At 38.6% G+C, this 25237-nt stretch overlaps 1 protein-coding gene across 1 annotated transcript in view; it reads left to right on the top strand.

The window, feature by feature from the left end:
- The window catches only part of tex264a (testis expressed 264, ER-phagy receptor a), a 75022-nt gene that overhangs the window by 15467 nt on the left and 34318 nt on the right, over window positions 1-25237 (top strand). Inside the window, exon 2 of the mRNA XM_008409856.2 lies at window positions 336-557. Coding sequence (XP_008408078.1) covers window positions 336-557 — 222 coding nt within the window. The remainder of the gene's footprint in view (window positions 1-335; window positions 558-25237) is intronic.

Below are 25237 nucleotides of genomic sequence, written 5' to 3'. Positions count from 1 at the left end.
TTAAAAAGCATTAAAAGACAATAAAAACAACTAAACAGTTCTGATATAAAGTATTTGGGCTAATGTGTGCTAAAATCGAGTTCATAAAAGTGAGTGATTAAAAATGTCCAGTGCCTGTGCAGATCTAACATCTGAGGACAGACTGTTCCAAAGTCTGGAACCTGCCACAGAAAAGGGCAGGTTTAAACTTAAATCGCCTCGGGATTTAAGTTTAAACCTCAGGATGGACAATAACAATAGTAATATTGGAGAAAAAGTACACTTTCAACGCAAAGATATTAAAGAATAAAATAATACACAGTACCAAAACACTTCCCTCCTTTTTATACCTTCAGATTCTTCCAGAGAAATGTCGCTACGTAGTGGGCAGCGTCCTGTGCGAGGGCGAAGAGAAACCGGACGAAGAGCTGCTGAAGCTTTACGAGAAGTTTGGCTTCAAGGTGTTTTCTCTGCCGGAAGTGAGCCATGCGGTGACCACCACCTTCCCTTGCACCACCAGTCTCTCCCACGTGCTGGCTGCTCACAGGGTTTATCGGGAACTCGGTTCCTACATTGAGGTAAGATCACACTGAATGTGGCGGGGAGTAGTTTATATTTATCCCACCTATTGCAACATAGAAATCTACCTTTATCATTGAAATACATGTGAAAGTACTCAAGTGATGAGTTTTGCTACTCAAGAACCTTTTTTATGTCCCTTTGTCACAGAAAAAATGTTTGATATTTTATTGCAGTTTATTTATAAATTCTCTTTCCCACCTTTTATCTGTTTTTAGTCCTTCACCTGTAAAGGTGTTTAATTCATCACTTGAGCAAATTAGCTCTGTAGAGCAGATTAAGGATAGATGAAGTGGAGGGCATTGAGGGTACGACTGAGTCCTGGGCTGCATGTCCTCGGGACAGACCTGAAAAAGCTATTGACATTTACTTATGACATTTTCACACATGGATTTATTTAAGGGGCGTCCCGTCAACGTATAATGCTCCTCATTGTATATGTTTATATGTTTTTGAATGTTCCCAACATATCCATCTGTTAACAGGAGATTAAAGTGCCCTTTAGACAAACATCCTAAATCCTACAATTATAATGTGTGAAAAGTTATGATTTTTTTATTTACTTTTTTCCTGAGTCTGACCCACTTCCTCCTTGCAGTACGTTTGCTGGCAGAGAGACTTGTGTCTGAGTGTTTTTCCTTTCTAGTTTACTAAGGCTTTAATATTTCAGCAGCCTTGTACAGTTCTTTGAGTTGCCCACACAAAACCATAAATGATTAGTGCTGTTAATAGCTACTGAAACAAGTCCTTCATCTGTTGTTGTGTTGTACTGAGGATAGTCCAAGGACATAGCCAGTGGCATTGTGGATCAGATGTTGCCACCTCTACCAGCATAACTAATCCATGTGAAAGTGCTGCTGTTCTTAATAGCTGCAGCGTTTTTTTTTTCTTCAAAGGTCCTGCCTTTCATCTTGAGCTCATCCAAGTGTCCTCTGAAGTTACCTGAACTTCACAGCACTCTGATTTTTAGTCATTTCTATTATGTAATTCATATTTGGCTTCACAGACTTTATGGTTCCCTTGGGGAAGTTGCTTGACTTGCTCATGTGAGCACATTTTTTAGTTTTGTGGAAGAAACAGAGCAACAATTTAAAGTAACATTCTCGTCTCAAGCTCAGAACTGCCATCTTTATCCCATCTAATTAGCTTTATAAGCCTCTCCTGAGTTGGGCACTTGTCCTAAAAGTGTGTTTTTAAGTAATTTCTAGCTTAGATTTACCTCAACCTTTTCTTTTTTAGCTAGTAAAAATCATTGTTCATTTTATTCCCTTTTTAATATTTATATATTTTTTTACCTTAAAATGATTAGAACATCAATTGCCTTTTCCAGAAACTCTTATTATTTACACCCAACTTTGTTCTCCCATGATGGGCCCTATAAGGGGGGCTGTTTAATGTGAGAAGGGCTCTGATATTTGATGTTTTGCTGGTTTAACGTTAAAAACCCCTGTCATACTGATGATTGAGACACTGACCGATGGCTTTATAACCATGAGTATTTGCAGATCTTTAGATCCTAAGCTAACTCTCCTGTTTTTGTTTGGCTCAGTCTGTTATCCACGTCTTTAAGGCTCTGTGGAAAACGGGCAGCTTTAGAGGAGCAGGTCAAAGTCGAATATGCGCAGTGACATGGAGCTTCCCTTGGTGTTAAAATTCAGCAGTGCTTCTTTTTCGGCTGTAGTGGTGGTACATAATGACTATGTCAGCTTGGATCTTTTCTAGCATGCACCGCTGTATTATAATGTCACCTTAGGAAAAAAAACACATTTTCACCTTTTTTCTGCTCTGTTCTGCTTTGCTAAGGAAGCACCGGTTCTTCATCTGACCTGCCTTGATGGTTTGAATAGATTTGACATCTGTGCTGTCAATGGACTAATAACACATTAACATCAAGGCAAAACTAAGGAGTGACAAGATTGTTGTGCAGACCAGCTATAGAGGAAGGTCAATAAGTAACGGGGAGTGGGAGAGGCTCGGTATAGTTGTTGCTTAACTCTGCTGGAATATGATCACATGCACTACGTTTATGATTAATTGAACAGATTTGTAGTGTGAGAAACTTTAAAAAGAGGGCAACACTTTTATGAGATGGGTGCAGTCAATTTTACTCCTTTTATATTCCTGTTAGTGGTTCATATCAGACGTTTTTGTTTACTGGTTTAAAAGCTTAACTTTGAAGATCAGGACTGGGAATGTAATGTGGTCTCTAGTGTACAATTACATTTAATACTGCACACCTTATTCCTTTTCTTTTTTTATTGCTGTTACTTTATTCTTGTTTTCCCTGCTGCTGTTAGTGAAATATAGTAAATGTTTTTTTTTTTTTAAGTAATGAAATCTGTCAGTTGTGCATAAGATATATTTTTCAAGATTCTTAGAAAGGTGCGACTAATCACTAAGTTTCATTAATATTGGTTTATATTTCTTTTTAGTACATTTTCAATTAGAAAGTTTTACATTTTTGGGTGATTTAAATTCAGATGTTTTTTGGGGTTTTTTGTCTTTAACATACTGCTTTAAAGATTATTGAAAAATCTGTAATCTGACATCAGTCCTGACAAATTGTTCGCTTATGTTTAGAGGTCATGATTGAAGCAACATGAATATAAGCTGTGGTGACAGAAGAAAACAGAAAATCTGAGTGAGACGAAGTGTCAAAGCGTATGAAATGATCTAGGGAAGACATGTTTGATCCTTAGGAAAGCAACATTTGATCATGCAAAGTATCCGTGCTTACAATCGCTGTGGTGTTATTTCAGGAGCTGGCTGAGACAAAACTGGAATCGTCCCCCTGAGCAGAAACAAGATGAGAGGTTGATAGCTCACATCCATTTAGTAATCCACTTATCTGAATCGAGCTCAAGACATCCTGGAATCCCCTTTTCTTTCATTTCCTTTTCATACTGAGTCTTATCATAATTTCATTTGCCTCGCAGGTTCCACAATTAAAGTATTTCGGTATATTTTTAAATGGCATTTATGGCGTCTCGGAGTGATTATTGTAGGCCACACTGGAGTTTGTATATTGGTTTTGCCTGGCACATCATATTGTATTTTGTAAAATAATCACCCAAAAGCTTTCAGGCCCTTTGAAGTTGTGTTCTGCAAAGATTTTTTTTTTTTCCATTGCTGCGAAACATAAATCATTTTCAAAAATGTACGGAGCCAGCATTTACGTCTTAGCATCTGTTTATGCAGAAATGACATTTTCCTTCAGAAGGTTTTCTCGTTATTTGCAGCGGAAACTTTAAAGGGCATAAATTATCATCGTTATAACTTCTCTTTTTATGCTGTGTTTTGACTCATGGTTCAAGTTGGATATATTCATTTTAATTTCTAACATTGAGAAATATTAAAAAGAGAAGAAAAGAAAACGGCTAAAAACGTAGCAAAAAGTTGCCCAAAATGTGATGGCCTAACAAACAGAGGCATTTAAAAGTGATCTGTCACGTTCCTAGTCCGTCTGTTCTCTCACAGTGGTAAATGATCGCTTGTAACAACAAAATCTGTAATTTAAAATACTTAAACGCATTTAGATCGACAGCGTTTGTCTAGTTCTGACAACATTCTTACTCTTTTATGCACAAACATGAGCAGAGCATGTTCCTCACCAACGAGTCACTGGAATAATCTCTAAATGGGGAGTCATCCATTCAACTAATTCCAGTTAAAGGCTTTATTTCTTCTTTTTTTTGTCAAGAAAGCAATTTATTTCCCCCATTGATGTTCAGCATGGTTGTAGATACTTTGTCACCTTATATAAATGAAATGCATTTTTGGTTTCCAGGGGATGACTTAAAAGTCTCTTTTTGTCTTTAAAAGACAATTGAAAGGCCAATTTTGATTTATGCTTCACACATTTGTTTTTTTGGGCTATAAAATATGATGATATTTGACCATTGAAGCAGGATTGAGAATCAACGGTTGTAGTCAGTAACACAGTCTGCCGCCTCACATCTCTGAACTTCATAAGTTTTTTGGCATTTTAACTTATGCATTTGATGATGCCACCTTACATTCTGAAACAGCTGGGTTGCCATTGATGCTAATGAATGTAAGCGTTTATGGCAGCCTTAGAAACATATTTTGTGCTACAGTTGAAATCTAAAACACTTTCCTGCTCGTCTGTGACAGCGTGTTGATTCGTCGCCTTGGCTTTAATCGTTTATGCAGAAACACCTCCTGCTGAGCTTCTTGTATTACATTATTTAAAAAAAAAAAAAAGACAACGGAAAATTTGTTTTCAGTTGTCAACACTGAGTATTATTTCATGCAGTGGTGCGATTAGTGATTGGCCAGAGGAGTCGTGCTGATTTCAGGTGCATCGACCATGTAAACAAAAACTAAGGTGGCTTTTGCTGTGTTCTGAATGGCTCATTTATGTGAATAGAAGTGTGTCTGTTTTGTCTCGGCAGCCCATCATTTCTGCAGCGTTGTCAATAAGTTTCTCAAAAGCATGGGGAGATTTTTTTATTTGTTTGCCCTTCAACTGTCTTTTGTCAAAGGTTGTTTGTGAGAAATGAATACCTGAATCTGCCTGCTTTTCAGAGAAAAGTAGAAAATAAGAAGTATTTTCTGAATGTTGGGCTTCGTGGCTCCAACAAAAGTTCAAAAAACACTTTTCTAACTTTAAGAAGAGAAGATGAGAGATAAGAGAAGATGCAGCGTGGGCTTGAGCGTTTTTAGAGACGTGCTCTCAGGCTGCGCAGTATACAGCGACTATTTTCTCATCACAGGATCAGTGTGTGCAATATTCATATCACAAAGGACTGTTTACGGTATATTCCAAGTGTTATGAACTTGCATTCAATATTCTAATGTAGTATTTAACCAGTTGGACAGTCTCATGGCAGCAGATGCTCCAGACAGAAATGATGTTGCTCAAAATACTAATGGTTCCAGAGTAATGGAAGCATAGATGAGAAATAGCGGAAAGAAGAAAATATTCAAATTTTACAAGTGATGTAATCACAATATTTACTAATATTATCACCATCTCAGGGTTTCTTTTTTTTCATCATTCAGCATTGTTAAGAAGGCCTTGGATTGGCTCAAACACCTAAGTGATGCACAATATTTGTGCTGTGCATTAAGTGGACTAAGATTTGTTAACACAGTCTGTGAAAAGTATTTGTGTGTTTTTTGTTACACTTATATATTTCAGATCATCAAACAAGTGAAAGAACATAACTTTTGTCATACAGGCGTCTCTGCCTCTCACACTTTGTGCCTTTTGCCATCGAGACGTCACTTCTTATGTAGCATTACTCAAGGTTGTAACATACGGACACAGACATCTTTGACCATTATGTTTTTGTACACTCCTCTTCACATCTCTTGATTTTTATGCTTGTGGGTTCATTTGGCCCCATGTTTTTATTATTATACCACTAAAAGACAATGATGAGCCATTTCAGAGTCAAAGCAGATTTTAATTTAAAATTGTGTGATACACCTGCTGCTCTCACATCCTCAAATGAGGACTTTCAATGTTTCTTTTCTCTCTCTTTCGGTTGATAAGGTTAGAAATGTGAGAAATGATATATTTCCATAGAGTATGTTTTGATGGTTCCTAATTTAGCTTGGCCTGTTTTGCTAGATAGCTCTGCATCACTAACTTTGCCTGAGTTTATCAGGTTTATTGGCATAATAAAAGCCTAGTCTTGCTTCCTGGACATTTCACCTAACCTGGTAAAAATAGGTCCCTTGTGCTACACTTTGCTTCATACAGAGGGTCTGGGCTCTCAGCTGGACTCTGTCCTGGAGGCGTGGACTCTGTTGAAGTTTTAAATTTTACCCAGTTGATGTTTGCCATAAGTAATGCACCAGTTCAACGCTATGAAGCTTACCGGAAGTTTCCTGCACTGTAAACAACCGTCCTTCACTACAAACAAGGAAGTGCCGAGCTGAACGATGTGGCTGTTAATATTAATTTAATATTTAAGCGTGGCGAACACGGGCTGAACGGCTTCGTTATTACTACAGTAATAAAACAGCTCAGAAAATTGACGTAATTGTTCACAACTTCTCTTTCCATTCGCTAATTGGCTCGGTAAAAGAATCTGCTGGAGACGATCCTGGTCAATGGCAGAAAGCCCAAGCTGCTAGAAGCGAGAACTTTTTTTTTACACTGAATTGCACAGGAAAACAATGGCCAGGCTACATTTCACCTACATATTTGTTAAGAAATGTCTTCCAGACCTTTGGCTCCATAGTGCTTATTATTGTCAATGTTTTCACTAGTTACTTGTTTCAGAAATGCTGTCATCCACCTGCTTATGAAGGTAATTTATATCCTTCTCTTCTTTGCAATTGTAGATCCCAGTTTCCATTTACTTCCAAGATCTTAGAGAAGGTGATGGTCGAAGCATCCTGAAATAGTTATTAATCTTTTTCTTTCATCACAATTAGATTACTATAATCCACAAAAAATATATATTTTGGCAAATCCGCTCTAAAACTGTTGCAAATTGTTCAAAATGCTCCTGCCACACTCCTGACAAAATCCTCCACGACTCCAAACTTGACACAAGCTTTATTCGCTTCCAATTTATTTTAGAGGACAATTCATGATTCATCTACTGACTTGAAGAGCTCTTCGAAATCACACACCAGTTGTAGCAGATGGTTTCTGCACCCATAACCTTGGTAGGTCCCTGAGGTTCTAACCAGTCTGCTGATGGCGCCCCAGATGAAGCTGAAAAAAAAAAATCAGACATTAGACTCCTTAACTCTCTTTCTTTCGAAGTTGAGCTCTGCCGTCTCTGTGTTCTCTTTTGAGAGAGAAAACCATTTAGCTATATTTGTGATGATCGGACAAAAAAAAAAAATCCTTTTTGCTGGTTTTTCTCTCCAATAACAGCTTGACATGAAGACAGTATCTGATTGTTGTGATGACACTCTTTACTGCAGCTTTTTAGGAGTGTGTTTCGGAGGAGGTTTTTAAGGGGGGATCTGCAGAGGGTTACTTCCCTTATAACCCTCTTCTATAAAAATAAGTCCTTGTCTGGCCTGCTGTCCAGTGACTAAAGTAAATACTTTAGTCACTGAAAGTCATGTGATGCGATACTTGCGCCACAGGAAACCTGAAAGTAATAGGTCATCAGATAAATGTTCTTACACACTTCTTCTGATTAACTGAGAAAAGCAATGCAACAACGATTCAGAAGTGAATGAAGTTGTCAATAATTGCGGCACCAGAGCAATTATTATGGGATTCTCCCCGAACACTCAATAAATTTACTCAAATTAAAAGTAGATTTTTTTTCTTAATCTATTAGTTTGAGGCAATATGAGATTCATTTGTTTTGAGGTTGTTTTTTTTTTTTGGAGGGGGGAGAGGTTTTTTTTAAAGGTTTTAATAATGGTGCATTTAAAATTATTCCTATTTGTTGTATGGGGATTGTAATTATTGCTGTGTCATATCCTTCTGAATTGGATAGCATAGCATAATTCTGTATGTAAATGCGCTCCGCTTTTGTAACTATTTTTTCCTTTTTTTTTTTTTGAAAGAGGAGAGTATTTAAAAGCTATTTCAGACATCTTTTTCACACCAAGTAGAGAAAGTTGGAAATAAATTATTTTCAACGTGTGCAGCACAGTTTTCCATCTGAGTCCAAGTAAGATAAATGCTCAACTGTCTGTTGCTAAGCGCAGCTTATTACACTACGCAGACGTCTTTATGATTAAAAAGACAGTTTTCAGCATATGGCATCTACTATTTGCCGTGGAAGTACATAGCATTAAGTTTCTGAGTTTGTTGCATAAAGAGAAGCATATTTCTTAACAGTTTGATGATGAGTTCTTGAAAATGTTCTGCCCACTAACAGAACATGCTGTCTTAGCAATGAGAGCACAGGAATACAACTTATTTGTTTATTTATTTTTGACAGTCCAAAAACTTAATTTCAGCTACTGATTAGCCTCGTGTGTGACCCTCTATGGTGATCCAGTGGATCTAGAGTGACCCTTCTTTCATCATGCATTGGGAAAGTTAAACCAGCCCAGATCATGGGAGGATTTGGGTTGTGGTGGTGACAGGACAACACCTCCTTTGATCCTCTCCAGCCCATCTCTACATCTTTAATTCGTCCTTGGCTTAAGGCGTTGACTCTTCTCGCCGCTCTCTGTTCAGCGATTTCTGCGTGGGCTTGTGCAGAATAGCAGGGGCTGAAGCCGCGGCGGCATCAAAGGTGCAGAAAGCAGAGTAAAAGTCGATAAATGAGACGTGTGAGCTGGCAAGGGAGCAGCTGTCCCCGTGACTGATAACTGGATGGAAATTCAGATCGGAGGAGGGACGTACCCCTCCGTGCTCCGGCCTGGACGTGCGCTTTAAAAAAAAAACGGCGAGTTGCAAGTGGATGTGAGAGAAATCTCTGTCGTTATTAATGCTGTCATTCCTCCGCGTTGTTTCCTCCGTCTGTGTTACATTTTTATTGGTTAACTTCAGGTTTTTCTCCTCGGGGGCTCTCAGAAATAATAATCTGAAAATAACAGAGAGCATCCATCCGTAGGTGGGGACAGCCTCTGACCTGCAAGGCTTTATATCATGTGTTTGCACTTAATATGCCTGTTATCTGCTTGGCCTGCCATTTTGCAGTCTGTAGAGGAAACACTTGTCTGTAGATGCTATATTTGGACTCCTAAGACGGTTGTGGCAGTTTTGCCGTGTCTTTTTGTTCTTTTTTATCTCAGATGGGACGAGGCCCAGAGCTGGACTCTTCATAAAATTTCATATTATGTCCACTTTCTTGTTTGCAGTGCCAGACTGTCTGTGTTGGTGGAAAAAAATCATTCCCGGTTTTTCACTTAGAGGCATTTTCTTCATCTGTTGGTGTGCTAAGTGTGATTGTTGCAATAAAACCTTTGTAGTTGAGAGTCTGAGGTGAAAATGTTGGACCTTTAAGGTGGAGACCAGGTTATTGGTATCGAGGTACTCCAATGTTTGTGAAAAGAAATGAGTTGAAAACCACAACAATTTTTATCACAGCATTCCCAAGATTTTGGTAATTTAATTATATTTTGGAGAAAGAGCTAAGTTGACTAGAGCCCAGAGTGGCTCCCCCCCTCCCCCACCTGTTGCTGTGTACTTGCCAGTCAGCTGGCTGGAAGAAGGTTCCTGAAGTTTTCCATTGCTTACAAAGAAAAATACGTAGATTTCACTCGGAAATATTTTTAGTGTGGAAACGAGAACTATGAGCAGCATGTCTATGATAGCAGACCTCACCGCCTAAGTTGTTGTTGTTGAGAAAAATGAGGTAAAATGCAGCTTGATTCACATCAGTATGACTAAACGTAGTAGCCGTTTATTCCAAACCTTTGCATACGCATCTTGTAGAATTAAATCCACAACAAATAAATGTTCTAATATTTAGGTAGTTTTAGTAATTGGTTTATTATTTTGGCTGCTTAGGGATTTCCCCCTCTACATTGTTACTTAATTTCTTGTCCTAATAGCATAGGATTTATAGATCATTGTCTGAATTAAAAAACTCCCTTTCCACAGTCATTTTTGATGGAGGGTTGTAGTCTCATAGTAAATCTTGTTGGTAAGCCTTGAATTTATGATTGTTCTTATTCTAAATATGAGACACGTTGTAAACATTAAAGAACTTCAAGTCCTTAATCAATGTTGTCCTCATTTCATTGGTCTGCAGCTTATATTCTTCGTGACAGTTCAGTGAAGCAGCAAGTTTGGTTGATAACAAGCAGAAGCGTTAGTGATGCTCTCATCGATTATTGCTTCTCCGGGAGACTCCTCTCTGCAGCTCCAGCAGGGCGTCACGCACCACGGTGCCAATTAGACCATGTGTTGGAGCACATTCAGCCAGTGTGTCCACTGTTACATCTGTGACCTGCACATGTGGAGTCATCCGTCTTCTCTCGTCGGAACAAGAACCCTTGTTTGAGTTTTGAAGAAAATTGGCCTCTAACATTTTTCTAACTGGCTCCACTTAAACCCTGCGAGGGGGGTGGTTTTTAGTCACCATTTTTCGCAAATTTAAAGTTTAACACATCAGTACAAAGGATTTTATCATCAGTCATCTCTATGTACATAAATTCATTGTAACCTCTACTCTTAGGTGGAAGACACACATACATGCGCGCCCCAAATCCTATTTGTGTGTGTCGAGTGACTTACTCATCTGATATCTCTGTAAGGTTTACTGACTTGATTTCAGCTCATCACAAGCTGCTATAAGCTGCTAAGTCGGCAAGCACATTTTGGCCTTTAAGCAAAAGTTCATGGCCTTTAAAAAGCAATTCTCTGCAGAAACTTTTTGGCTCAGTCGAAATCTGTCTGTTTGATGTAGCTTACTTTCTAAGAGCGGGTTGTACGGATTAGTCTTATCTGTGTATCATCTTCCTTACACGAGTTTCACAATCCTGTAAACTCGGCTTTAAAGTGGGAGCTGAGAGTTTGGAGGGCAGGTGGGTCCAAACTTTGACTTCATGTATAGAACTAGATTAAACATTGGTAAATACCCACTGCACTTTTGTTCCTAAGCTGTTGGTGTGAAATTCTCACAGTGTTTTTCATAGAATTTCCTCAACGATTTGGAACAAAAATGTCAAAGTTTTTACACTTTAAGCAGAAAACTAACAATTATTCAGTTCAGGTTGGTTCAAAAATACATAACTTATTTCAAAAGGAAATTACATGTTGTTGTAATTCGTATCATCCGAGAATCTTCAACCAAAAATAATGTCCCAAGTTGTGGATAATACTAAGCAAAACGGGGAAAACACAGGAAAACCAACTTACCATCAAGGACTGGACTTGGGCTCTCCTCATCTAGTGCCTCACTGAAACCCTATGATATTATCATCAATTTTTGCACAAGTAAATTTGTAGTAAAAGTGCATGATTTGAAACGCCAATAAAATAATTTTTTTGGCTCAATGTCGTCCAATATCAAGGACTGCAATATTAATATCTGCAAGGCGTGTTTGGAGTGTAATATGTGTAGTAGGCCTTTTTATTCTTCACTTTGAGGCACTGGTCAGATATTATGGCCCTTTTCCAATCTCTAGCATGAACTATTGTTTCTGGCATACCTGCAGTTTTTTGTTTGCTTTTGTGTATTTTTTAAATCTAATTTTCATATGTAGAAGGAGCAGTGTTGACGTCATGACATGTATGTCAGAGAGCATTTCCTATAAGACAGCAGTTTATTAATATTCTGCTACAAAGACAAAAATATTATGGAATTTACATTTTAGACTGTTTTTGTCAATCTATCTGAGAGACTGTTAGGGATATGTTAAATACATATGTAATGTATTTATTATATTTATTTCCTTGAGAATGTAGATTGTTAACTTAAAGACTTCCAATGAGCTACTAGCGTTTGTAAATCCATGATGTTCCAAGACAAACTGTGGTTGAGAGCTCAAAGAGATAAACATAATATTGTGTGTAATTACCATCTAATCTCATTTTCCAACCCAACATAAAACCTGTTCTTGACATTTTTTTCTCTATGTATGCCGATAACTATTTTTTGTGAACGGTAAGCTGCCAAAAAATATTCTTTGATCAGATTTAATGAGAGTCGGACTTGTTTTTTGTGTGTTTTTTTTAAGATTACCAGGATTAATTAAAGAAATGCAGTAATAATTTAGTGCCAGTAAGGAAACCTTTGCTTTTAGCCTTCCTACGTAGATATTTCTGCAAGTTATCTCTCAGTAAATTTTAAGGCTGGTGTCTTATTCATTATTGTGCCAGTATTTACCTCTTAAATCTTTCTTTACACGACTGAATCATTATGCTCGGAAGAGATACTGCAACAAGCAGAAAGCGTGAGGTGGATCATTACTCTGTAATGGAAAAGACTTGGACTATAACAGATCTGAACATATTGATTGCCAGAAAGCTTTAAGCTGAAGTAACTGGCATTAATCTAAGATAGCGGTGTTAAAAATTGATAGTCAGACCCTAATCAATAATAAAAATTAGAAAGTCATTTGCACTGTCAATACCAACCAACCATGCAGCCTTTACCTTCCAGAGAGGATGTAAACTTCACACAGCGGCTCTGCAGACACACACCGCCTCCCCATAACACCTCAACGCTGGCTGACGCCTAACGACTCCGACTGCTGTCGTCACAAGCCGAGAACTAATTCAACATGAATTTCATTGCTCCTATTCATATCGTTCTTTAGATTGCTCTATACTAGTAAGATTTTTTTTTTTTCTTTTCTGCATCATCATCAGCATGTGTGGGTCCAGATGCATGCCATGTATAGGTGCTATAAAACTGTCGCAATGTCTTTTCCAACACCATAAAAATAATAGAAAATGAACATGGCTCTGCTGTCTTCATAACATCGGTCTGCCGGTGCTGAAAACGCTGCTTTCTGCTCCTCTCACTTCACAGCCCCTTCAATATTTAGAAATTGTCTTCCATTCAGAAGAAGCAAATTGATCCAATTAAAATATGTCTTCAAACCGAACTGTATGCGGAGTTATTGGGATTCGCCCGTGCGCGCAGTGTCATGCAAGGACGCTCATTGTACTTTGTTTATTATTTAGAAAAAAAAATAAAATTGTCATTTTAAATTATTTCAAGGTCAGAAGAATCATGTCCAGGGGATCAAATGATTACCGCCCCTCAGTCTGTCACTTATTCTGCCTCAGAAGTTATTACGTTAAAAAGGGCCGTTTCAGATGCCACTGCAGGGTGCGTAAAGGATGAATTTGTTCCAGATTTCTTAAAAGGATGCTTATCTATACAGTCAATCCTCTGCTTCTGTGGTTCTTTAGGATTCCCGGAGACCCACGAATACATCAGATTTTTAAAGTAGCTTTTTTTTTTTTTTTACCTTGATTTATTTATTTTTTAATAACCATTACAATAATGCAAGGCTCTGTGTCTCAGAGTTTGTGAATCTGTATTTCAGTGGATGCATACCAAGATGCCGGACTTATGTAAAGTAGCCACACAGACAAACTCTGGCCTTTGGGCATTTCCGTCCTGAAAGAAAGAGCTGAGAATAACATGATGTTGGGAGATGGAGCGTGCAGTTTGTGTGGAAATATTCTGCCAACACTGGGGGCACTGGTGGGGGCTCTGTACATGCAATTTGTTTGTCACTGATCTTGTCATATTGTTGTGTTGTACTCCTTACAAATACACCCTTTATGCAAAATTCAAAATGTCTCTTTGAGGATGTGTTATTTAAAGCTGAAATATATCCAGAGGCAATCCGGACATACGATCTTCAACCTTTTTATGTTAGTCGCAAGCTTGAGATACTTGAGAGGACAAATCTAAAATGTGAGTTGGTACCAAGCTGCTGACTTCAATCCACTTTAACAAGCTTTGATGATTCTTAGACGACACAGTAAAATAGACATGTTTGACCTTTTCTTTTGCATAACTTGGTTGAAGCATATATTAAATTTCGGTCAATATCAAATAGCGATAAAAACATGACTTCTTTACGAAAGCAAAAGCATGTAAACCTTTTGGAGCAAAATACTACTTGACTGAACCGAACATTTTGATTCCTCATACATGGAAGGACTCCCACACCTTTTATAAGTTCTGCTTTTTATATTTGTGGAAAAAAATCTAATGTTTAGTGAATACTTGAACATAACCAAAGTATCATAACAGTATCTGCAATAAAGGCGTTGATACTAGACCAACACCTTTATTGCAGATACTGTCTGCTCCAGAGAATGTGGCCATTATCGACCATCATTTAGACGAGCAGTTATGTAGTTCCATCCATCCACAATGAACTACTTGAAAGCAAATCTATATCAAAGCTGAATTGGATCTCGAATGAAACGAGGACAGATTGTAGAAGTTTTACAGATGCAACACAAAATCCTCTCTGATAAAACTCAAGCCTCCATCCTCTTTCATACCTCCAAATGCTACCTTGGTGCCCACCTGCAGCTCTGTCCTCATAAGAGGAAATGCAAAGCTTCAAAGATGGAGGGCTCCTGTCTGCAGCAGATGCAGCCTTGTCCCATGTGAAGGCAATTGTTGGATTCCTTTTGTACCTCTGCGTACATCCTCCGTTCGTCCCTCGTGGCTTCATAGTGCAGATGCTTTTGAACCTGTGGTTATATTGTCTAACCTTCACAGAAAAGACTACTTGTTTTTCTTTAAATTATATCTAAAGGGGAAAACGGGAAAGATAAAGTCGCCTGATCTGACAGTGTTTGAGAAAAATAGTGGAAATTTATAACATGCACACCTACATGGTAACATAGATGCATAGTGCACAGTGGTTTTAACACAGATTAACACTGTTGTTAATCAGCTCTTTACTGCAATATTTCCATAATGGATAAATTGGTTTGGTTGCAGTGCAGTTTGTATGAATATTCCCTTAAAAGAATAGTGAGTTGCAAACATATTCATCCTCTTGAACTTTTTCCACCTTTTGTCACATTACAAACACAAATGTAAATGTTTTTTTTCCAAAGTGAAAAGAAAATGTTTCATGGTATTCATTTTTCAATTATTATCACAAGTAAACTTGAAATGTGTAGCATTAATCTCTATCTGGTCCCTCAGAGTCGCAATTTTGCATAACCATCTTTATTTGGAGGCTCAACAGCTTTGCTCGTCTATAGAATTTTTATTTATTTATTTTTTTTATAAAACCATTTAAGCTCAGTCTGTTTGGATGGAGAGCACTGGTGAACATACATTTTCAAGTCTTGCCACAAATCTTCAGGTAGATTTGGGTCCAGATTTTGACTGGTAGCATATATATATGTCTAATCTGAACTATTTCATTGTAGCTCTTGCTGGATGGTGGGGGTCTGAGTCCTGCTGGAAGGTGGAGCGACTACCTGCGTCTTTACTCTTTTGGCGCCTGTCAGAGGTTTTATTCCAGGTCTGATCTGTTTTTAGCTCTATCTATTGTCTCAACTCTGACCAGCTTCTTGATGCAGAAAGGTAGAGAGTAATTTAAAGTTACTCTCTACTTGAGAGAGTAACTTTATCCCCTAACATGGGGAACTTTAAGCTGGGTTTTTTTTTGTTTAACATTGGCTTTCTTATGCCACTCCTCCATTAATGCCAGCATTGTAGAGCACACCACTAACAGTTGTACTGTTCTTCCCTCTGAGCTGTGTCACAATACTCCTCTTCCTGACTTACCATGGGCCTCTGGTCTGCTTCTTTGATTAATGCTGATTATCAGCTTGCTGCTGTCACCTTTCAGACTGTGGAAGGTGTTTTATATGAAAGCCTCCACACGTTCTCTTCAGTTATTAGATTCAGCTCATGACGGGGCCATAAGGTTTATAAAGCAGACCTAAACATCTTACCCATGATTGCACTTTGTGTTCTTTAGTTAAATAGCCATTTGTTTACACATGCAGAGTTTTCCGTTGTTGCACTTTTATCTACACATCATTTATTGGCTTGTTTCGCATATATATTCAAATGCCAGTCACAACTTTTTATCTTTTATCTTGTGTTGGTCTATCACATAAATCCTGTAAAAAAAACAAACAAAAAACTTTAAAATTTGTGTTTCTGACAAAATCTGAAGATATTCAAGGGTTGTAAATACTTTTCTAAGGCACTCTATGTACTTAAAGTATATATGTATATATATATTGTCTTGTGCACTGACTTAGTGGCTCATGCATCATCTTGTTTCATGCACGTCAGTGTGAGGTGTGGAGCGCATGACATGAGTGTTGATTTGAATTCAACACTCACTTTGCACGTGAAAATGAGCTTGTAGCAGCTAATGAACTGGTACAAACACACAACTAGGCATCACTCAAGTTTCAACTACTGCAATAATATCAACAGCAAAATATAAATACTATAGTTATGCATCAAACGTAGCTGTGCTACAAAAATGAAGGTGCTTGTTTCTGCGAGTGAATTAACCGGACCGAAACGCTGGTGTCGGTGAGAGTCACACTGTCCAGGTCACTAGACAATCTTGCAGTCAACACATGGAAAAAGTAGCACATTTACACTTGCATTCACGCCTACAGACAAGTTTTCACTTCACCCAACTTTGCACCCACGGGGAACTCACACACTCATGGGTCGAAGGCCTTGCACAAGTCACATTTACATGGGTCCAAGTCCTCCAGAGACACATAGAGATGAGCAGTTTTATTGGGCCAAACTGTGTGTAACAGTGGGTCAGTGATCACGAGACTCTAGCCCTGTCCAGAGCATGTGGATTATTTTAAAGATTGCTTTAGCTCTCTTGTCAATGTCACAAGATCTTGAGAAAATATTTTATGCGTCTGGTGATATAAGTAAGTGTGAAATTGCATATTTTACTAATGTCTTTGGTCAGCACACCTCGGGATTAAATTCATTGCTCATCCAAGAAAAAGTTGTTGTTTTTGTTCCTGTTCTTACTGCATGTAATACATTAATAAATCAGAATATTTGCACCCCAACACCACTGCAGAATATCACATTCTGAATAACAATAGCAGAGAAAACAATTTCAATGTTAAACATGCACAGCAAGTCATCCTCATTAAAGAAAATGAGACATCAGTGGTTTGTATTATAGAGCATGGAGAATTGCTTCGTAGCTGCAAATATAGATTTTTCTTTTCTTCTTCTCCCGTTTCTCCCTGTGGGGCCGGTCCATGTGGTTGAATACTTGCTTTGATTAACGATCAGAGACAGAAGCCATTAATATTTTGTTCTAATACGTCAGATACTTAAATAAAGGCTTTATTGTTTTCATTCATCATTTACAGCTCTGTGTGGATTTTTCTGACGTTTGTGTTCAATCAGAGGAGAAAATCTGATATTTTTAAAACAAAATACGGAACAATCAAATTTTTTTTGTTTGGACTAAAATTCACAGGGGAAAAGCTCGTTTGCATTTTTCTCATGTTTATTTACTTGTAATTTAACAAAAACTGTGTCGCTCTACTTGAACTGAGAAACAGTATTTGACTATATAAAATATGTGTTTATTTTGATCCGATTCCTTTTTGTCTTGAATTTTAAATAAAAACAGTTATTGTTCTCCTCATTTGAATAATTTACATGACATAGATTGATTAATCTTTAAACCATTTTTACATACATTCAATGCGTTTAAAAAAAATAAAAAAAATAAATATTTGCGCAAGACATAAAAATACAGTCAAACCACTTTAAGCATGTCTTTTGCCGCCTGTCCTTCCATGAAGCTTCTTCTGCATCTCACCTGTTTGTGATGCTGCTGAAGGCACGCTTACGAGATGAAGGATGTTGATGAAGAAACCGTGTCGACAGCATCTCTGCTCTACATTTAGCATCTCCTAACAAGAAGGCGGTGAGCTCTTGGGAGGAGACAAGGACTCGGATATGTTTATTTGTGGACCCAGTGAACCATGCATGTCCATGAGGACGTGTGGATAAGAAGGTTGGAGGAAGGGTTTATGACATACGCTTGCATGAATTTATGTCAGCTTGCGTGGGCGTGCGTGTGCCTGTGGGTACGTGTGTGTGTGTGCATGTCATTGTTGAGCAGTAGAAATCACGTTTTCCATGTCACCAAGTATGCATGGAATAAAACGGGCCTCCGTGTTGCGTGCGAGCTCCTCAACTAGATTAGAGCAGTAAATTGATTGTAAGCGTGCAGTTGTCTGTATCGGAAAGTGCCAGTGATTGTGGAGGCGGGTGAGCGTGCTGGCACCTAATTTGATCACTCAGTAGCTAATGCAATCTGCATTACGGCAGCTATTGCAGATCGGGATAATGTGCCAATAGGGCCAAAAGATTTTATTGACTTCCTGAGGCTGACTGTGTTCATTAAATACAAGAAGCATCCTAATTGCAAATGCAATGACAGAAAAAAATCATCTGTGCAACATTTTACTGTTGAAATTATGAAATAAAACGCAACAGCCCCGACTTGTCGAGACATGGCCTCCACTAGACTGCTGAAGGTGAACTCTGTTATCTGGCAACAACATGTCATCACTGGTGTGGCAGTATTTCAGATATTTAAAACAAACAAACAAACAAGCAAACAAACAAAAAAACCTAATCAATAATTATGAATATCAACTGATATGAACTGCTAACATCTTGATACGTTTGTCAGTCATATCGTCTAATGCCTGCAACATTAAATACAGGTCAGGCATATTGAATTTGAATTTATAGTATTTGGGTTTGCAAGTTTTCGAAGTTAATATTTTGACTTCAGAAACCCCCCAGTAATCTGTCTATGTCTGAACTCCGATGGCCTTATTACTATGGCATATTAGTTTAAAAAAAAACAAAAAAAACAAAATGTTAATGTAATAAAATGGTAGAAATATTTGTCTGAGTCAAATGTTCAGACTAGTGTGTTTTTTCTAAGCCATTTGGATCACCCTAAAACTCCCTTCTTTGTTTCAGACCTGGTTGTTTGCCATTGATGGCACCGTCTTTCAGTCTTTCGGTCTTTCGGACATCAAATTACCCACATGTTCACCATGTATCACTTTATTTCTAAAGCACACATTTAAACAACTATGTTTCTGCTGGTTTTATAGAAAGACCGTAAAACTGCTGAAATACACACCCTTTTGGCTATTTACTTCAAACCCAACTGTTCATTCTGTCGGGTTTTTCCATCTTAGGCTAATTACATCATAGAATGAGCTGCATATCGATGTAACTTTCCTGCTGAATACAGACCGACCTCTTATGAAATTTGAAGAAAGCGAGAGCTAGTTATAATGGCGATAAAGGTAGTGCCTGTCCTCTGTCCACTTCCATTATCTAATGTCCCACTCATTTTTTAACCCAAATGCCAAATTAGCATGCCTGAGACTCCGTCCCACAGGTATCACGCTGACAGCTCTCACACCTGCACCGGGAATATGGATCTTCTATTCACACCGAGCGGCAGCTTCCATCATGGTTTATGCATTTCAGCCCTCTGCACAGATCTTTAGGAGCGCTCATTCACATAGCCACTGGCATGCGGTGGAAAATGTGTCATGTTGGAGCGGTCTGTTCAGAATAATACATTTGGGTCTCAGGCTCCAGTTTGGTGAATGGTAGAGGGAATATTTAAAGCTCTAAGCTGCACAACCGTTGCCAATTATTATGATGTATCTACAGTATATTTGTACTGTAGATAAATGATGCTATCTGATGATGTTTGATGGCTCATGTAAAAGCACATTTCATGCACCGGATCACTTCAGTTTATTACAATGTATAACAACTCACAAAGAAAGCCTTTGTTCCCGAGAGCCGACTGAAAGCCGCAGTTCATCCTTCATCTTTGAGAGCTTCAGCTCCACTATCAAAGGCCAGACATGGTGAGTTCAGCAGGAACATCCACCTGCAGTCTCACCCAAAGCCTTTTGACAGGTTTTTTTTCCCTTTTTTTGACCTTTTGGCATTTTTATTTTGTCTAGACACATCAAAAATTAAAGATTAGTAGATTCATATCATCTCCCAATATGTTACTGTACAGCTGTAGATGAATGTGAAAATAGTTCTCGTATATTTTCCCGTAAGAGCTTCTTGATTTATTAGACTTAAAAAATATATATAATTTTCTACATTTTTGATTTTGTTTGTAGAAGTTTCATAAAGTTACGCTACATAACTGGAACTCCTCAGAGGAAATTTTAGTTTGCGCACAGCTGTCCAAATATATCCTGAGGAAATACACAGCTTAACACATGGAGAAGCGGTTTACTCTACCCAGGCCAATTCTTTTGGGCCTGGATGAATCTCCTCCAGCTCCTCTCTATGGCTTGTGCCCTTTTGGCAAAGCTACAAGGTAGTCCCAGCTGCTGTGGGAGTGTGTTTACTGTTTGTTGTGTGTTATTGCATTTAGTATATGTTGCCGCTTTAAAGGTAAAGAAGGAATATTTGAGTAGTAGCTTTTTTTATGCCTGGAGTTCACATAGGTTTTTCTCAAATTCATTTAGAGAAGGACCATTGAGCAGCCACAGAAACATACAGCGGTTGGTGCTGCTCCTCTTTATAGATCATCATGATTATTCCTGATGAAAACTCATCTGCTTAGGCTAGAATGTGATTAAAAGCAGATGCGGCACAACGGTTGTGTCAGCAATACGAACAAGAGTGTCATTAGATAGATGACTTTTTTGTGCCTAATGGCGTTATAAACTAAATTAGACCGTATTGTATTGTAATGTATGTCATTAAAATTAAATCTAGCAGTATGATGGATCTTTTTGCTCTGACCTGATTATATATTTATAGACATGAATTGGACCTTCTTGTCATTTGAAGAGCCTGGAGATGACATTTACCCTCAAATGGCACGAGATAGATAAACCCAGTTTAATTTAATTTAGGACACATCTTCTTAAGAAATTAAATTGTGTGCTACTTTAAAACATTACATTAAATTTTATTGACTAGGAAAGGCTTTGGCTGTGGTTAGATTTAAATTTTTTATTTTTTTTTGCAGGGAATGAATGTAAGACATGAATCAGAAGGGCCCTGTAGGTAGAATTGACCTAAAGATAGCCCTCAACTAATTTATAAGATGTGTGCCAAAGAGAAGATAAACACTTGACTGTTCCTTTTAGCTGCACATGTCCCTGGCAATGATGTTAAATCATTTAGCTGTGGAAGGAGAGTGGGAGTGGGGAAGGCTTCTCCTCTAAAGGGCAGAAGCGGTATTTCAGCGTTCTGCATGCCACAAGTTATAGATCAGCAATCTACGGCACAACCTTTTCTACCCTCATCTCCCCTTTACCACCCTTTATAGATCCGGTTTTACTGCAGAAAATGTAATCCGTATCGGCCCGTCTTCTCTCCCCAACCCGGCTCTAATTTTCTTGTTTGTCCACAGGGGGCTGGCAATATTAGGAGTGGGAGGAAAGGTTAATGTTGCAGTGAAATGATGTCAAAATGCAGGGTCGAGGTCAAACAGGCCTGTGAGCCCCCTGAGAAACAAATGATTAAAATTTGTGTTTTCACTTTTGATCTGCCTCGTATGAACTGTGACTGGCTTGCCTGTGTGCATACAGAAGCTTAATCCAACATGAGTGAGACGGGTATAAATGCAACAGAGTAAAAACAGCTAACCGTAATAACCCTCTAGGAGTTTAAGGATTTTATTCCGTAAAGCACTCGTCTTCATCCAGCCAATCCTGTGAGTCCGATCCGCACGCGTGGCCAAGCTCTCAACACGATCTGATGAATAGATAACATTTTTGACAAGTTAAAGTGATTAAACATTTATGCGCCCCATATATATATATATATCCAGGGTCGTATGTGGTTACGCAGTCGAAGTTGTAGAAGTTCAAGAATGGACTAAATCCAGACGAGTCTCCTGCACACGTGATCAGAATCAGAATCAGAGGGGTTTGAAGATGAATTAATTTAATGTACAAGCTTGCGCCACAAAGTGAATATGTTATAACTGATAAAATGCTTCAGACAAACCTAGCCTTCTGACTCTGAGTGTTCATTCCTCTGTGAGCTGAAGAGAAGACTGCCAAGGGGGCAACTCAATTTATTAATGCCATTCAGTAAGCTGTCGCTCAGAGGAACAGGCCAAAGCAGGGCAGGGTGTGAAATGCCATAAACATCTTCATGGCACTGGGTGGTCTGCTGAGCAGGATGGCAAAAGGGTGATGGGATGCACCCGGGTGCAGCGAAGAGTGCCAAATGAACAGAGGACTGAGGAGCGCACATTTCTGTCTAAACCACTAGGCCGCTAAGCAGTCTCCTCTCTGGTCTCCGGTGTGTATATTTATGGATTCTTATATGTATGGCTTATGGCATGCACTGTAGCTAACCTACTAAATTCATGCCTGAAGGAGCACACATAGTTTTTTTTCCTTTTTTTCTGCAGCAGGATACCAGTCATCTGTACTGAAGATCACACAGGAGTATGGCAGAGGCAGAGGAAAAAGAAAGTGGATATCAGAAATATTAGGAACAGGGCAATAAATAAATAAAAAAAAACAGTGTTTGTGTGTCTTTTATAACAAGACTCACATGCCTTAATGTACACTAACAAAATTAATTGCACAGTTTTGTCCAGAGTGAAATTCTTAAGATAACCAGATTTTAATCACAAAGTCTGTCCTATAGCTGTCGCCTTGCCGTCTACCAAGTTAATGAATAATGGTGGTTTCACATCTGGCTATTCTGGAAAAATTGGCTTGATTGTGAGATGAATGTTATAAAGATTCAAGCCTTTCTTTCACCATACAATTTTGGGAACAGACCAACTTCTCAGACAAAGTCATACAATTAAAACAGCTGCCTGTCTCCAGCAGACAGTGAGAGCAGGCCAGGTGTTCTTACTTGAGGGAAACCTGCAGAGACCAGCTGAACTAACAGGCCCTGTTTTTGGACTAACGGGTCCTGTTTTTGGACCAAAAGGTCCTTTTTTAGACTAACAGGTCCTGTTTTTGGGCCAACAGGTCCTGTTTTTGGACTGTGGGTGACCTGTTGTGAGTTGTCATGGAGTAAAATGAAATTCTTAGAAAGGATTTTGTTCCTTGAAGCATTTGTATTCACCCAACCAATTCTGTGTCTGATCGGCCAATCTTTCAACATAATCTGTTGAAAATGACACCTACTGATGTGTAGGTGTCATATTAGTAGTGCACGCACTGCTAATCTGGTGGACCTTTTGCCATGAAGTATTACCATATGACTAGGACAGGGTTAACCGAATCTAGCAGTGGAGGAGAACACAGATGTAAAAGCGTAAATTTAATTTTAGAATAAAAGTTCTGATTGCAAGCATACAGATTCATTATTTATCTTTATTTCCTCAGTCCTTCAACGTGTAAATAAGCAGATTTAAGTTAGCATACACTGGTGTTGTTGAATAGTGGTGCACTGTAAGCATCTGTTTAACAACTCACACACTGTTTCTGTTTGTTTACCACTCATAGTAGTGCTTAATGAGCCAGAAACCAGCGAGCTGAAATATTTAGCTGTAGTTGCTTAAAACGTACACATTTTGTTTAGTTTTTCTCATTCGCTTTACTGAGAAGTTGAATTTGTAATTAGACTTATGTTCAGGTTTCTGAACGCACACATGTCACAGTGTTGCATTTGATAGGACGCCGGCTTATTTGCGCTGGATTAACGACAACACCTGACAGCGTTGTTCCACCACAGATCGGAGCAGAACAGTCTGATGTCTTGTCATTTATCTTCCCGATGGAACCAGCAGAGCCTCAGCAATGAGGGGATAGTCTCGTATTGCTGCTCTGTCCCCCGAGACTTGTTGGAAGAATATTGTTCTCCGTGTTGGGGGTTTGCTTTTATATTTTACATCTGGCTGAAAATGAAGATAAATAGTTTTGATGCTTTATGTGGCGAGCAGGGAACAAATTTACATTTTCTCCTTTCCCTTATTTATTTGCATATAAGCAAATTTTCCGTGCTCATTTGCCCACGGGCGGCTGAAACGAATGTGTTTTTGTTTACTTTTCTGTTGATGCCCTGCTCGTTAATAATAAAGCAGCAATTTAAATGAGCACTTATGTTTATGGCTCACTGTGAAGTTGCTCTTGTTCAAATAATGCCGGCTGGAGGTTTAGTGTTTGTTCTTGTTTTTCCATCTCTTGTCTTTCTGTAGAATATTTCTATGTAATGATGTTATGAGTAAGGCAGCACATTTAGAGTGAATCCTCTGGAAAGAGGGGGGGGGAATTTGCGAAACATCAATTTTGCATGGAGTTCCCTACGTTATTTTATAATATTTTACAGATTTTTGGCAGCAAAAATCCGGGTTTGTAAATAATTTGAAACGTTGCCTCACTTTTGTGGTATTCATAATGTATTCTCTGTTACAAATCCGTTTAGCACAATTATGCACTTTGAAGCAAATCTTGCTGTGTGAACATTAGCTAGAAGAATGGTATTTCTGCAAGCTAATGTGGACACATCTGTTTGTACTTTGTTAGGATACATTTAAAACTTTTAGTTGTTTGTGAAGAAGCTACAGATTTTGCTTGATCTCATAGTTAAATAATTTCCCCCTGATGTGCAAAGCTGTGCACATTTATTTCCACTCAGTCTCATAACCAACCCCCCTTAAAAATACATTCCTCAGAATGTTAAATATTATGCAAGACCAATTTTTTTTCATATTAAAGTGTTATTTTCATATTATGGCTGTACAAACATGAGAAGCACTGCAGACAATACGCAATCTAGTCCTGAGTAAATATTTCTCAGAAGATTTAGAAGTGACGCCTTGTTTACCCCCCGCACCCCTCCAAAAGGAAAGATTAAGAAAGATTATGTAAAAACACCCACCTTTTTCAAACGAGTGGGTGACAGAAAGGTGGACACTTTAGCGCAGACATTATCACTCGTGGCATTTCTACTTCTTATTTGATTTTGCTCTTTTGAGACGACTCCCATGCTTCAGAGAACATTTGGCAGGCTCTCTTCACTTCCCCCACATCTTCTGCAAGCCCTCAGATTATCAAAGTATCCAGTCTCCACGGAAAACAGAAAAGGGAGAATCTCCGGCAGATCTGGTTGCCCTGGCAACAAGATGTAAAGTCAGCTGCCCAGAGACATGGACAGAAACACGTAGCTGGAACTCGGTAGATAGCTGACAGGACCGAACACCTACCTGTCTCTGTCCTCCTGCAGGACGACCGGGGCGAGAGCGGTGTGAAATATCCCACAGCTGAGAGCTGAAGACTCTAAACTAAGAGCGGCAGGTGTTTGAACGCTTTCCTGCTCTGGACCAA

Source organism: Poecilia reticulata, linkage group LG5 (assembly GCF_000633615.1).
Source record: "Poecilia reticulata strain Guanapo linkage group LG5, Guppy_female_1.0+MT, whole genome shotgun sequence".
NCBI classification, from domain to species: Eukaryota; Metazoa; Chordata; class Actinopteri; order Cyprinodontiformes; family Poeciliidae; genus Poecilia; species Poecilia reticulata.
Note: the sequence above shows the minus strand (reverse complement) of the source record. Positions and strands in the feature narration are given on the sequence as shown.